We start from the raw sequence: 15,798 nt of genomic DNA, 5'->3' as shown, positions 1-15,798 counted from the left end.
AGAGATCAAATGAGGTACCAGTTATAAATTTTTCCCTTCACTATGTAACTAGGATCTAAGATGGTTGTTGCCTTGTAGAATTAATGCTGTTAGAAATGATAGATACTAAATTTGTTGTTATTGGAGGAAAAATGTTACTTGCTTCAGAGTTACCTGAAGAAACTTACCAGGTTAAACAAGGAAAATAAGTACAGTGCTAACATTGCTACTGACTATGAGAAAAGTCACTATGCTGCTATAATGAAACTAATTTTTGAAAAATAATACTGTATTTTATGGACTATAAGACATTACGGACTATAAGATCCTACAGAATACAAAATGCACCTTAGTTTTTAATCAATTTAAAAAATAACATTTTTATCATTTAAGTAAATAGATTGCAAAGCCAGGCTAAAAAAAATTCATAGTTTATAAAACCAATTTGACCTTTAAAATCCCTGAAATCCTCTTCGTCATTGTCCTCTTCATATATAAGATGGTATTCACTGGCACTGGGAATGTTACTTATGCCACACTTCTTGAAAGTTTTAATAATAATGTCTTATATCACTCTAGACCAAGATTGTTTTATTCACCAACACGCTTGTTTGACTGTAGCTCATTTTAAAGCTCCATTTGGCTTGAATTCATGTTGGGTTTCATCCATCAGCTATTGTTCCACTCCTGTCCCATATACACTTTAAATGGTTTATTTATCAAGACATAAAGAGGTTGCAATTTTGAACTAAGTCCTCTCAGAATAACAACAAGCTCTGTATTTCCCTGTCTCAATTTCTTTTCACAGAATTTTTCAAATGATCTATCACAAGATGAGAACTCTTCTCCAGTAAAGCACCTTTTTCTCCCCCAGACTCTGTTATTCCATAATTTCAAGTCAGCCTTGTCCATCCAACCCTTGTCATGTATGTGGGAGTATTTCAGAAGATTGTGGCATTGTTTTGTGTTTGAAAATGATCATTGGATTAAGTTCAGTACTGTCAGCACAATTGAAAAGACAGCTGTGTAGTGCGTTTTTTCATGTCCACTTGTTCCCAGTTTTAACACCTTTCATGGAAAAAGTTTCGTTACTTGGCACATGAAATGTTAGAAGAGTATAGTCCACATTCACTATTTGGCTTAGTTCCACACTGGTTTTCTTTCAATGTTGAATAATAAAGTGATGTAAAAAATATATATTTTTTTTTGTTTTTACTCTTGTGGCATTCTCTTCATATTCTTGCAGTATTTTGTGAGATCTTTTGGTTTTTGATTCGCATACTAAGTCCATGATGCCTCATAAACCTGTAGCATCAACCAACTTCAAACTTAAAGTCCATTTAGTTCCGCTGTAGTACTAGCTTACGAGCAAGTATTTGAATCTTTTTTGTATTAATTCCAGTGCCATTTTGACAGTGTCCTTGAATCCTTTTCAGTATGTCATTTATAGTTTTGGCCATTTTTCATTCAGTCCTCCATTTGAACATTTTGTGTTCCTCATTTTTTCAGTTCTTCTTTACTATTCTGCCAACTGCAAATAGTTTTATGATTTTTTTTCTGTTGGCAGAGGGCCAAATGCCGCTCAGCTGCTTTGTTTCCATGTTGTTCTGTGTATGCTATTACTTTAAATTTACAGTCCGCATCATATGAATACCTTTTATTTTTTTTCCATTATGAAACTAGCTAGTAACAGAAATATTGTACTGTTACCAATAACACAAATTACTTTCATTCAACTTCAGTGGTGCGTAGACTGCTATGACACATCTTAGGCTATACAGTGTTCTAGATTTGTGATGGGGGGGTGGGGGGGTGGGAGGGAGACAGTGTTAACAAAGCTTGTGAATCCCTGCAAGTGAAGTTTGTTACATCAGTGCTGCTGCCACTTGAATCAAGTGTGGCCAGATAGAGATATGTTTCCTGCAACATTGAATGTATGGCCATTTTTATGACTGGCAGGAATTTTAAATCAAATACTGGGCATTTTTATATTAATTTAGAGTATAAGAAGCACCTCAAATTTGTGTGTGTGTGTGTGTGTGTGTGTGTGTGTGTGTGTGTGTGTGTGTGTGTGTGTGTGTGTGTGTGTGTGTTTTTTTTTGGATTCAGTCTCTATCCCCCCCCCCTCACTCTCTCTCTCTCACCCCCTCACCCCCTCACTCTCTCTCTCTCTCTCTCTCTCTCTCTCTCTCTCTCTCTCTCTCTCTTTCTTTTTGTCTCATCTCCACAGATTGGAATTACTTTTATCTCGGGCAGTGTTGTAAGTGCCTGAAAATGCCACATTGTATCATAGTTTTTGTGCTGTATATGATGGCCTGTAAAACTAGCGTTTGTTGTGAGGTTGGAGGAAGACAAGAGCGTATTACCTCCAACAACATGATTAGCAATTCATTTCTTATTTCAACATGTCTTTACTGTACTGCTGTACCTTAAAAACCTTCCATTTGCCCATTTTACATTCAAAAATGTAAAATAAAGAAAAGGCAGCCACTCACCTTTAAGCAGACTGCTGTGTGTTGCATAGGCATGTGTAACAGTACACAGTATTAACTAGTGTTTTTGTGTGAATGTATGGTTCTTTGTGTGAATGTGTGTGCTTGCTGCCACCAGAAGAAGAGACAAAGCTTGAAACTAGTTAATACTGTATTTGTTACGTGTGTATATGTACCATATGTTAGCTTGCTTAAATGAAAGTGGTTGCCTTTCCTTTATTTTACATTTTGTTACATCCAGAAATTTCCATTATTGTAATTTTTAAAAAATTAACCTTACCTGCCTCAAGGGCACTGGAAGTCTACCTTTACAGAATCTGCAAATACAAGTACTGCTGCTATGAATGATTTGGTTTCAATGATAAATAATAGCCATGTATAGTAGGTGCAAAGGCCGTGACAGGAAGTGTGGGTGGTGATGAATGACGGAATATCTTCATTGACTGTAGACATACTGAATCTTCACAGCCACATAAGTAACATTTCCTGCAGCATCAGTTACAGAAAAAATAAAGCTATTTAACTTCATCAGATGGGGATATAGCTTTTAGAAGTAGTGTACACAGTATAGATACAGTGTGTTTCTAAAAACTGAAGAAGTAACTTGTAGATACTATAAGCAACTTTTAGGTTTTTGTGGCAGTTCATATGGATGTGAGAAAATTAGAATGTATGTTTAAATGCAAAGTTTTGACACATTTATTCACAAAAGAAATCTGTAAGGAGATATATTTTGTTCTAGTGTCACAAACACCATCACTGAAACTAAGTAATATTAATAATCATTAGTAATGAAACATTTAATATATATTGTTTATGATGTGAGAAGGATATAACCATTACTCCACCTTGGCTGCATATTGTTAAAGTTGTTTATGGGCTTAAAGTAGACTTCATGTGTTAGAAACATGATAGTAATGCTACTAACAATTTCATGTGGACACATTTTGAATGTTGTTTAATGTTTTTAGAATTTGTGTTCACTATATTTTCAAAAACACAGTGTTGTAGCCAGCTGCTGTGTGTGTGTGTGTGTGTGTGTGTGTGTGTGTGTGTGTGTGTGTGTGTGTGTGTGTGTGTGTGCGTGCGTGCGCACATGTTTGTTTGTTTTAGTTTTATTTGTTTAAGGCAGTATAATTTATAGTGAAACTCGTTTAATATGACATCCATTCTAAGGTTCTTCAGCTATTACATTGTGTGGAATGAAACTAAACTGTCTATAGTGTTTTTAAAGCAAAACAGTCCTTTACCAGTCACAGTTAAGCCAAACTGAAACTCATTACTCATGAGTAAAATTAAATTTCATAATCAGAGCAAACTAATGATGACTAGTGGTGTATAACAAGTTGCAGATTGTTTAAAATATAAATATTTGTGGAAGGCTTAGTTTTATCTCTGTTGTACATGTACTGTGTCCTGTGTTTCAGATCTATGATTTGCGTATTATCTAAATTCCATTAAGATACGACAGTTTCTTTCTATAAAATATAAGGCGTGTTTTTTAAGTAAGGTCCATTTGAACATAAGTACACAATGAAAGACTATTTCAAAAAAGTAAATTTATTTTCAGAAAGTACATACTTCACTGTATTTTTCAACATAGTTGCCAAGTTTGTTGAAACATGTATCACACCTCTCAACCAATTTTAAAATACCCTCTTCATAAAAACTTGCCGCCTGCTCCAACAACCAAGAGCTCACTGCCATTTTCACGTCATCGTCGTCATTGTAACGGTTGACACTGAGGTGTTGTTTGAGGTGGAGGAACAGATGGTAATTGCTCAGTGCAAGATCAGGACTGCAGGGTGGGTGGTCTAAAACTTCTCAGCCAGAACTGTCCAATAAACGCTGGTCTGACCTGCAGTGTGAGGTCTTGTATTGTCATGGAGAAGGACAATTCCCTTTGTCAGCATGCCATGTCTTTTGTTTTGAATCACTCTGCATAGCTTTTTCAGGGTTTGGCAGTGTGCTTCTGCATTGATTGTGGTTCCTTGTTGCATTAAGTCGACCAACAAAACACCATGCCTATCCCAAAATGTGAAACCCATGTTTCGTCTCCAGTTACGATCTGACTCAAGAAGCTGCCACCTTCTTCGTGATAATGAGTCAAGAACTTCATTGCATGCTCAGATCTTTGGTTTTTGTGGTTCTCTGTTAGGAGTTTTGGGACCCAATGGGAGCACAGTTTCCTAAACTTTAGGTGTTCAGAAACAATGTTATAAAGCACTGATCTCGGCATGTCAGGCAATTTATTTGCGAGACCTGTTATTGTGAAGCACCTGTTCTCATGAATCCTCACTTCAACTGAAGCCACCATATCATCTGTAATCAAAGAAGGGCGACTGGAGCAGTCATCATAGACATTGTCACGGCCATCTTTGAATTCTCGTGCCCACTTACGCACTTTGCTTTCACTGATAACAATATCACTGTACACCTCACAAATCTGTCAATGAATTTCTGCAGCAGACAGGTTCCTTGCAGGCAAAAACCATATCACTGAGCTAACCTCACACGCGGTGAGTGAGTTTATAGTCTTAAACATTTTAAAAGCACAGAACTGAACCGTGCAGGTTAGCTGCAGAGCTGAAACTGAGCACAGCTGTTCCCAAGGGATGCCGGTACACGACACATGTGCTCGTTGTGGTATGCGCATGAACTGCTAGTGTCTACAACAAAACGGACCTTACTTAAAAAACACGCCTCATAAAATAATGCAAATAAAGGCCTTCTTTTTAACTGCAGCTGTTTCTAGGACTTGTTTTTGAAGGGTACCAAAATCAGTCATATACAAAATCATAACAAAACTTCACCACATCACCAGATGTAAATCCAATGATTTAAAAAAAGAACAACAAGCATTATATTGGAAGTTTCAATGTTATTTGATTAAAAAATAAATGGATAAAGAAAAGGAAAAAGAGAGGGAGGCTATGTGACCCCTCATCAGTTTGGACTAAAAGTGACACGTCTTTTCCCTTTGGCTGCTTCAGATACTGGACAAAATTTACATATGTTAATAGTATCTGGAAGTGGAGTAATCACTGACACACTTCTTTAATTAACTGTTTGGATAATTGCATCTCACCTTTTATGAAAACTGCAATTTATAATGTGAGAAATTTTGTTTTTTATGTAAGTAGCATTTAGAATGCATTATTAAAATACTGATGTTGACTGTACACTTCCAGACGATGGTTCAGGAAGGTGGCCTAGTACCAAAATCATTATACATGTCGGAGGAAGAATTGGGAAAGGAAGGCTGTCCTCTTACTGAGGACAGCATATATCACTGTGTCACCTTAGGCAGAGGGCAGGTAAGCAGAATCTTTCATCTTTGTGTCAGGAAGGGCAGTTGTTTGTAACTGAACATAATTCAGGTTATTATGTCTTCTTATTTAATTTTTTGAAAAGTTACATGTGTCATTAGAAGATTAAACTTTTTTTTAGGTTCATGAAGTACTGATATCAAATGATGATCCAGGAAGTGTAATCACTTGGGATTTTGATGTAATGAGGCAGGATGTAATGTTCACAGTCTACAGAACTCGCGTTCCCGTGATGTTACATACTGCAACAGGTATAATACAGAATGTGATAAGTTGATGACATTTCTTCTTATTTGGATCTTGCATTTATACATCTGACTCTCACAGGTCCTCTGCAGACAATTCAGCAAATGAATCCTCTAGCAACAGACCCTGAGCATCGGTCAGTTATTGAGAAGAGTTGGCGAGAAGGACAAGATTATTTCAGGGTTGAAGCCCCAGTTGTCTGCCATGATGGTGAAAGTATTCAGGTGAGGAATAAAAAAATGTCAGAAGCACTTAATAGTTTTTGTTCTGTGTGTGCTGGAGTGTTTGGTAGTATGGTTTGTTAAAATATCCAGGTTCCCACTTTTTGGTATATTTACTGGAGCAGCATTTATTACCAAACTATGATAGTAGAATATTTAAAACATTAGACAAATTAAGTGAATTTTATCCATAGAGGATGCTGTTGAACTCTGTGACTGTTCCTTTATAGGTTGTAGGAAAATTTCCGTTACCAGTTACAATAAAAGATTATTTATTCATCACGCGACTGGTTTTGGACTTGTGCCCATCCTCAGGTGTTTATACATTCATGTGCATGTTTATATTGCTGGAGATCACTGTATAAATATAAAGAAAATTATTTGCTGGTGACTAAACAGATACGAGTGGAACAGCTGTAATTGGTGAGGCAGCATTTGTAAAAAATGTATCTGTACTTACGGAAAGATGAAGCATCATTATTATAATTTTGGTGTGGTGACAGTTTTTCCACTTAGTTGCAAATTTGTTATCATTTTCATGTCCATATTTCAGTTTTATAAAATTTAGCTGCGTATTTCTCTATTGCAATGTGCACTCGTGGAATACACTGTGTTTAGATACAAACATAAGGGCTATGGTCAAAGAACTTAAGTGTAGGAGGTGTAAAGATGTTGCTTGTACAGAAACATGTAGGTTATGGACAAAGAACTTAGCCAAAGAAACTTAAAAAGCTATTATAAATAGTGAAGTTTTTTGATCCACATTATGCATTTTTTTTTAAGCTCATTTGTTTGTATGTAAACACAGTGTTTTTCGCGAGTGCACGTTGCAATAGTGAAATATGCAGCCAAATTTTATAAAACTGAAATGTGGGTGTGATAATGATAACAAATGTGCAACTAAGTGGAAAAACTGTCACCACAGCATAATTGTAATACTGATGCTTCATCTTTATGTTAAGTGCACGTATATTTTCGACAAATGTTGCCTTGCCACTTGCAATTGTTCCACTTGTATCTGTTTAGTCACGAGCAAATAATTTTCTTTGTATTTATATAGTGATCTCCAACAATATAAACATGTACATGAATGTATAAACACCTGAAACTGGTCATGTGATGAATAAATAATCTTTTATTGTGACTGGTAGCAAAAATTTTTCTACAACCATTAGACAAATTGTTTCTTCCATATGCACTTCTCCTTTTAAGCAAAAATTATATAAACAACTTGTGCTCCTTTGTTTTCGTCCTCAAAGTTGCTTTTAACAGGAAAGCTGTATTTATGGCTATGGGTTTATGATTAGAATACTACTATAGAACTGACTTGTCTGAAACTTCATTCTCCTACAAGTTTGCAATTAAAACTAGGTGAACTACTGTCATTGAAGCTTCTCTCCTCACAGATCTGGCAGCTGGAGAAGTCTGTCACACTCTGTATACCAATGATAACATTTGATTTACCCATTTATTTTAAGCAATTTTGATTCCCATTCAAGGTTTCATTGGCTGTAACAATAAACAAGTTTCACGGTCAGCGAGAGGGGGAAGGAGGAAATTGACAGAGTGAGTAGGGAAGAGGATGTGCAGGCAGATACGGGTAGGGGGAGTTGGACAGAGAGTGAGTGGGTGGAGGGAGGTTATGAACAAGAGGAGGACAAGGAGATCAATGGAGGTGGGAGAGGAGGAGATGGACATAGATAAGGGGAGAAGGATAGCAGAACATGTATCAAAGTCCCATACATATGTAGCAATTGCGAAGCACTGTCGGGTTTGCTAGTGTGATATAAAAGGAACATATGCAGCATGGATAACATGAGCTTATGAGTAAGCATAAACCTAAATAGCTTAAAACTAACTAATGTATCTTACCAGTTTGCAGTTGAAACACTGTACAGTCTATTTGTGTGTGCTGAGTGCAAGGTTTCTCATCTGTACTATGACTCTTCATTGTAGAGAAGGAATTGGAAGGACTTGCAGCTCTACAATATACTTTTAATTTCTATTGCTTCATGCTCACTGTTTGTTGAATCATGTTGCACACTTTGCAATTTTAAATAAGAATGATAAATGATTTATATATTTTCAGGGCTCTCATGTCACAAGTCATGTGGGTACATACATCCTCCAGTGGAAATTCCACTGTAATCATCCACTAGATATAATTGATTCAATTACTGCTCATAAAGCCCAGGTCATGTACTACTATGAACAGCTTCGATCATCAGACTACAGGTATTTGAGAGATTGCTTTAGAAATTCATAGTTGGTTGAATGTTTGTACTAAAATCTGTCTTTGAAAAAAGTTTAATAAAATGTTTTGTCTTCATTCTTTCAGAGGTTCTATGTCTAGTCTGCAATCTGCACATAGTGGAATTTCAGGCAAAAGCACTAGATCTGGTACTAGCTCCTGTCCATCAAGATGATGTTATGATAGCAAAAGTGGCCCATCCAAAACATCTTGACACCGTAATGCTGTTGTAGAGGGCAACAATCTCAGGAAAAACACAGTTCATTATTTTAAGTTCGTGTTTTTCTTTTGCATCCATGTTTTTAATTGTAAAGTTATCACCTTGCATGTTACATTATTTGCAGAGATGCCATTTGTATATATGTAGCATAGCTAGTGTGATCTCCTAAAGATACTATATTTTTGTACACTCCTTGCTGGCTCAAGGGGTAAATAGTGCTTCAGAAGCCATCTTTCTCGCCACAGCATGTATATTAGAGTAGCAATGTGAGAGTTTTAATATAAACTGGCTCCTCTTGCATAGCAAAAATTTCAGGTATATGAATTACCAGTCTAAATGAATTGGTAACTTGCACACACTGTTTCAATAAATGACTCGTAAAATCATTTTACCTTGCTTGTTGCATATGTGCATTTTTTTTATTGAACACATCAGATGTATTTTATATTAAGTAAGTTCCAGGTACAGAAAATAATAGTAGTATTATGATACCTGCTTATTATAGTTCTTGACTAGCAGTTAAACATAAAAATGTTAGTACTTGTAATAGAAACAGTTAAGCTTTGTATATTGAAAGACATTATTAATACACAGTGGAAATATTCCTTTTTTCAGCAGTTACATGAGAATTTCAACGCATGTTAAAATGTCTGGAAATGTCTTTATGGTGCTGGCATTGTACTGGACGTACATTTTGCTGGAAATTTCCTGCACAGTGATACTTGATCAGTGTTGATAGCATGACAGATTAGTCACCTGTTGTCTTTCTCAAATGACTGCATGTTGTACTTTATTGCAGGATAGGAAGGGATAGTATAAATAGTAAATGGTCGAACAGTATGGTACAAAAATTTTTGAGCATTTTAATCGTAGGTTTAAACAACAAATACCATCACTATGTTATGAGGTACTCGACTTTTTCATTTCTTTGAGCATTAAAAATGTTATGAAATTTCTTTGTGTATACATTTTATTCAGTATTCTCAGCGTATATATGTGTTTAAGTGATGTATGTGTCATATGAGTTGTAAAATTTTTAAAGTTAAACATTGTTTAAATTTCCTTCAGTGGATAAATATAAGTAATATTTTTTTCTGAATTTGACTTCTGGTTCTTGATTATGTGAAAACAGCAACATTTCTATGAAATGCTGCCACATCAGAGGCATCGGAATTTGATTCTAAAAGTCTCTATTAATGTTTATAGAATTTCAAATAAACTTTGAAATAGTAGAACAGAATGTGGTTTAATAACAATAATCAGTTTTTAAGAAATGACTAGAATAATGGCATTTCATTTTTGTTCCAATTGAATGCCTTATTGTACAGTCTTTTTAGACTGATATTTATGTTAATATATTTATATAAAAAATTCCTGTCAACAATGTTTATTGTACTTTAACGGATACACCATCTGTTAAATAAATCACATTTAACGGTCAACTGTTTTGTTTTTGTTACATATTTTTTATTCAATGTAGTGGTACTTTTGAATCCACTTCCTTTACTTTGTTCGTGCCTTCGTAGTCTCAACATCTTAATTTTCATTATTAGGTTGATAGCCAGCAAAATGATCAGCGCAAAAACGCTGTAGTATGTAGTTACATTTTCTTTATGGTACATATCACCTGCTGCGTCCAGCTACAGAGGCAGTGGTAGTGGACGTGGATTGTCTTTCATGGAAATGAAATGAAATGAAATGAAACACTTTTTGCAGTTGCCTTTTAGTTGACAAACATTTGCTACAGACACAGTGCAAACAATAATTAAAATTAAAATATTGGTATTTAGTGAAGAAATTCCAGGATTAATAGCTTTTTCCTCAGTTAATATGATAAATAAAATAAATGTCAGCAATGCATGAAGTCAGAAACACTTAATCAACTGCTTCCTATTAAATTACATTTGTTATTGTAATATTTCAAATGTTATTTCTTAAATTCTGTAATTGATCTACATTATTTCAACATTTAGGTAGTAACTGCTATTACTGAAACTAATTAGTGTGATTCTTTCATTTATTCATTCATTCACAGCATCTGTGTATTTTAAATACTTATTTGTTTACCGTCTCATAGGGTTTTCATATGATGTTTTACCAATTACAGCATATTCACAGTGTGATTGTGTATTTCATACTGGAATGCTATTGAAATTCTTCTATTCCAAAATTTTGATAACGTTTTCCATTGATAAACTGTCAGTGGTCGTTTGATTGTTCAATCATTCATTAACTCATTGTGTTGCATAAATCCCATCACGAAGAAGTAGTTGGTGCAGGCAACTTCTATAAAATTTACTAAACAATGAACTATCCCTTATGCTAATCTGCTCACACTGATAACTATTGCATTAAAAGCATAATCCTGTCTTCTTTCTTGCCTTTTTGTTAGAAAATCAAGCAAGTTAATGTTGTGGTTACGATTATGGGTTCTTATTCAGAAGGAATAAATTTCAATTTGCTATCAAACTATCCATGTTAAAGTGTTACTCCTGTCTGATTGTGGAGTAATCAGTGCTTGTGCTCCACCTCTAAAGCACTTGTGGTAGCAGGACTTCAACAATAACCTTTCTTTTTATTGGTTGATTGAGTTCTAATGGCTGCACTTTTGTATGCTTTGAAAAGGGGAAAGTAAAGCAATGTTTGTGTGATTTTCCATTATTTGTCACCTTTTCCATAGGGAGTGGTTATATTTTGTCAAGTCATTAATCATAGTCCAAGACATTTCAGTATTGATATGAAGGAATGGAAAGGTGGAAGGAATATATAAAGTGGATATATAAAGAAAATGTACTTGAAGCAAACTTATAGAAAAAGATGATGGTGTAGATAAGTTCAGACAGGAAATATCATTCTGTGTGCAGAATTCGACAAAGTGGTGAAAGATGTAAGTTGAAACAAGGCTCCCGGCATAAATTACATTCCCTCAGAACTACTGATATCCTTAGGAGGGCCAGTTATAACCAGCTATCAAAAAAAGAGCACTTCCATAGAAAAGGTAAAGATACAGAGTTCAAGTCTTGGTCTGGCACACTGTTTTAATCTGCCAGGAAGTTTCATATCAGCCTACACTCTGCTGCAGAGTGAAAAATTATTCCAAAAACTGTTTCACTTGGTATGCAAGATGTACGAGGCAGGCAAAATATCCTCAGACTTCGAGAAGAATGTAATAATCCCTTTTCCAGAGAAAGCTGACAGGTTTGAATATTACTGAACTACCAGTTTAATGAGCCATAGTTGCAAAATACTAACATAAATTATTTACAGCAGAATGGAAAAACTGATAGAAGCTGACTTAAGTTTGGATTTTGGGGAAATGTAGGAACATGTGAATAAATACTGACCCAATGACTCAGATCAAAGGGTAGATTAAGAAAAGCCAGTCTTACATTTCTAGCTTTTGTAGATATGGAGCAAGCTTTTGACAATGTTGATTAGAAATTCCGAAAGTAACGAGGATAAAATACAATGAGTGAAATATTATACACAACTTGTACAGAAACAAGACAGCAGTTTTAGGAGTGGAGGGACATGAAAGGGATGCAGTGGTTGAAAAGGGACTAAGATAGGGTTTAGCCTATCCCTAATAGTATTCAAGAGTAAAGGAAATCAAAGAAAAATTTGAAGGTAGAATTAAAGTCCAAGGAGAAGAAATAACAACTTTTGAGGTTTGTCTATGACAGAGTAATTCTGTCGGAGACAGCAAAGGACATGGAAGAGCAGTTGAATGGAACTGAGTGTTTTGAAAGGAGGATATAAGATGAACATCAACAAAAGCAAAACAAGGGTAATGGAATGTGGTCACATTAAATCAGGTGATGCTGAGGGAATTGGATTAGGAAACAAGATATGTAAAGTAGTAGATGAGTTCAGTAAAACAACTGATGGTGGCTGACACAGAAAAGACTGGCAGTGGCAAGAAAAGCATTTCTGAAAAAGAGAAATTTGTTGACATCGAATATAGGTTTAAGTGTCTGGGAATCTTTTCTGCAGGCAAATGTCTGGAGTGTAGCCTTGATGGGAGTGAAATCTGGACGATAAACAGTTCAAACAAGGAAAGAATAGAAGCTTTTGAACTGTGGTACTCGAGAAGAATGCTGAAGATTAGATGGGTTTGTTATGTAAACATTGAGGAGATAATGAATAGAACTGGGGAGAAAAGAAAGTTGTATAACTTGAGCAAAAGGAGGAGTTGCTTGATAGGACACATTCTGAGTCATCAAGGGTCAGTTGGTACCATTGGGCCTTCAAGGCCTGTTTGGACAGAGTTTAGTTAGGTTTCAATATAAAACGATGCATTGCTTGATCACACAGTTATTACATTCTAATTAGAACTAGGAAAATTAATTACTGTTGTGTCAAAACACAGATGGATACTGTAAGACATATGGACCTATATGTCAGTAAGTATTTGTTGTTGCACACATGTTTACATGACTTTACCTAATTTAGACTGTATAATATCCTATAAGATTATGAGACCTATTTTTAAAAATCCTCTAAAACTTATGTTTCTCATTGGACTTGTTAAATGGAGCAGCAGAATCACTTGAACAAGATCAATACAGTAATTGGCAAATATTGCACAAAAATCTGCAGAGCAGAGAAATTGCCATTCATGAAGACACTGACAGCTGTCCAATATAGTTTTTTTTACACCCTAACAGATATTGGACTATACCTGAAATTCATTTTTGTTGTGCACAAGATGTCCTTATACACTCGGCGTAGGATTCATTCTTAATTCAGTGATTTTTAGTGAAAGATATAAAATTATGTGCACTTCATTCTTAACTTTGCAAGTGACAGTGAACCCACAACATTTTGTAAAATTGGGACTGAACCCATATCCCCTCTCAGTAGTGTCAAAATGGTGAGCATATAGAATTTATTCAGAGGATGTTGACAAGGGGGTTGTATGAACTCACTCTTACCAATTCTCTTCATACTGTGAGGGTGTGCAGTACACAACTGGGACCTAAACATATGTGAACAGGAAGATGAAATTCTCAAATGTTTGTGAGAAAATTGATTTTGAAAATTGTAGGTGTACTCGTGTGATGACTTGTGATTCAAGGAGTCTACAGCCACTGAAGTAAGCACTTAGTTTAATTTGGACAAGATCTCTAAATTAAAACTCACTGCTGGTACATACCTTTTTTTTCCATTCCAGTGTAATTCTAACAACAGCTTTATCATGACTGTGCAAATTATCAATATTTAAAAATTCATTTATCATAATGATCTTTGTTGGAAAAGGAAAAAAAAAATTTCTTAAGGAGACTGATTTTTAAACAGGATATACAAGTAAATTCAATCAAATCAGTATAGACATTTTATTTATATTATCTTGGAGCACTGCATGAAACAGGTTGATAATGATCATAGAAACAAGAAGACAGTAATTACTGCTGCGTACACGATGTAATGAAAGCTGAATTTTTGCATGAGCTTGGTTTTCTCAGTTTGTGGACAGCAAAACAAACTTGGTTTACATTCATATATGGTTCTCTGAAATCACACAGTTTCGGCGTGTATCACATGTATCTGTTGTTGGAATTATGCAGAAAGAAAAGGAAAAAAAATAAATTGAAAGTAACATTCGATCCAGAAACCTCGTGAAACAAAGTGCTTCCTTGCTTTGCTGCATACTCCTAGAATACTAGTGGTCATGGGAGGTATATAAACACATCAAAAATTTTCAAACTAGATCTTCTCAAAAAGTCAATTGAAAGTTGCATCTCCATGTTTACATATGTTGAGGTCCTAGTTGTGCTCTACATACCCCCTATCAATATGAATCAAATTGGGGAGAAGTTCATATATTCCCCTTATGAGTACTGACTGGGCAAATCTGGGATTACAGTATGGGGGCTGGTCTGGTTATCCAGTAATTCTGCTTAAACAACAACCATAAACAGGTGTGACAGTGGAACATTGTATGTTCAATAGAATGGGTACCTTGGATTAGATTCCTGTATCCCAAGGATGGTACCAATGTCAACCTCAAGGTTAATGGGATGTTTGGATTTTTTATGCAAAAGTCTCTAGTGATAATTTTTGCCACTTCAGTTGCAGGCCAGTAACATTAGGCTTGTTAAAGAACGTTTTTTCCAAAGTAGATAATAAATATCTTTACTGCTTGTGGGAATCTATTCTGACAAAAAGTCAGTGGAGCGTGTCAAATAATGTTAGCACTGTTTTCATAACCATTTGAGAGAAGATGAGAGTTATGTTCAGGGGTTATTGTTAATCATAACAGTATTGGTCAAATACACTGGAATTAGCAAAAGTATTGTAATGTGAAAGACTTTAATGGACATCCCAATATCACAAATGAAAAAGGAAAAGATGGAGTAGCTTGCTATACATATTCACTATCAACAACAGACTATAAAACCTATAAAATATGGCAGTTGCCATTTTTATGTTTTAGACTCTATTGTTTGGCAAATTTATTCAAATGAAATGATCATATTAAGACATGGTGCTGTCCCAAATATTGTGCCACAGTTAAGGGGGAAAAGTGACAAAAAGATAATGTGGAGAGGCACAGAAACCTGTATAAAATATGGGTGTACTGTAAATAGGCTGGTGACACTCTCCACCTGACTTTGTCTTGCAACAACCCAATCTGCAAAGAGGACAGACTTCTATTGTCTCCATATGGAAACTGTTTCAATCATAAAGATTGAGATTGATCTCTTTGGATTTCATATTCAGTTGTTCTTGTTACACTGGTTGCTGTTCAGCCCTAGTGTGATACCATTCACTAGAAACACAATTCTAGTTTCCATATGTAGAAATGTGTGTTTCATATTTCATGCTTTGTGGAATTAAAGCCCATGTGATTTCCCTCCAAGTTTACTTATGGCAATTAGCAGGAGCATTTTGCATCACCTATGTTATTTGGCAAAAATAATCATATTTTCCCACACTGTCATCAGGAGAGGTTAGAAGTGTTATCCATCCATCCATTTTTTGTATATACAGTCGATTTTCAATTATCTACTCCCCACAGTATTCTTACTGCTTGCTTATGCTGAACAAATGTTTTATT

At 35.3% G+C, this 15,798-nt stretch overlaps 1 protein-coding gene across 2 annotated transcripts in view; it reads left to right on the top strand.

The window, feature by feature from the left end:
- Positions 1-10,159, top strand: part of LOC126184626 (SEC14-like protein 1) — a 211,154-nt gene extending 200,995 nt beyond the window's left edge. Inside the window, exons 14-18 of one of the 2 annotated variants that reach the window (XM_049927098.1) lie at positions 5,663-5,788; positions 5,922-6,051; positions 6,128-6,270; positions 8,357-8,502; positions 8,606-10,159. In XM_049927098.1, the coding sequence (XP_049783055.1) occupies positions 5,663-5,788; positions 5,922-6,051; positions 6,128-6,270; positions 8,357-8,502; positions 8,606-8,693 (633 nt within the window). In that variant the 3' untranslated portion in view covers positions 8,694-10,159. The remainder of the gene's footprint in view (positions 1-5,662; positions 5,789-5,921; positions 6,052-6,127; positions 6,271-8,356; positions 8,503-8,605) is intronic. The other variant, XM_049927105.1, reaches the window with a different exon arrangement.
- The last annotated feature ends 5,639 nt before the right edge of the window (positions 10,160-15,798 follow it).

Source organism: Schistocerca cancellata, chromosome 1 (assembly GCF_023864275.1).
Source record: "Schistocerca cancellata isolate TAMUIC-IGC-003103 chromosome 1, iqSchCanc2.1, whole genome shotgun sequence".
Lineage (NCBI taxonomy): Eukaryota > Metazoa > Arthropoda > Insecta > Orthoptera > Acrididae > Schistocerca > Schistocerca cancellata.
This window is presented reverse-complemented; position numbering and strand designations above follow the sequence as displayed.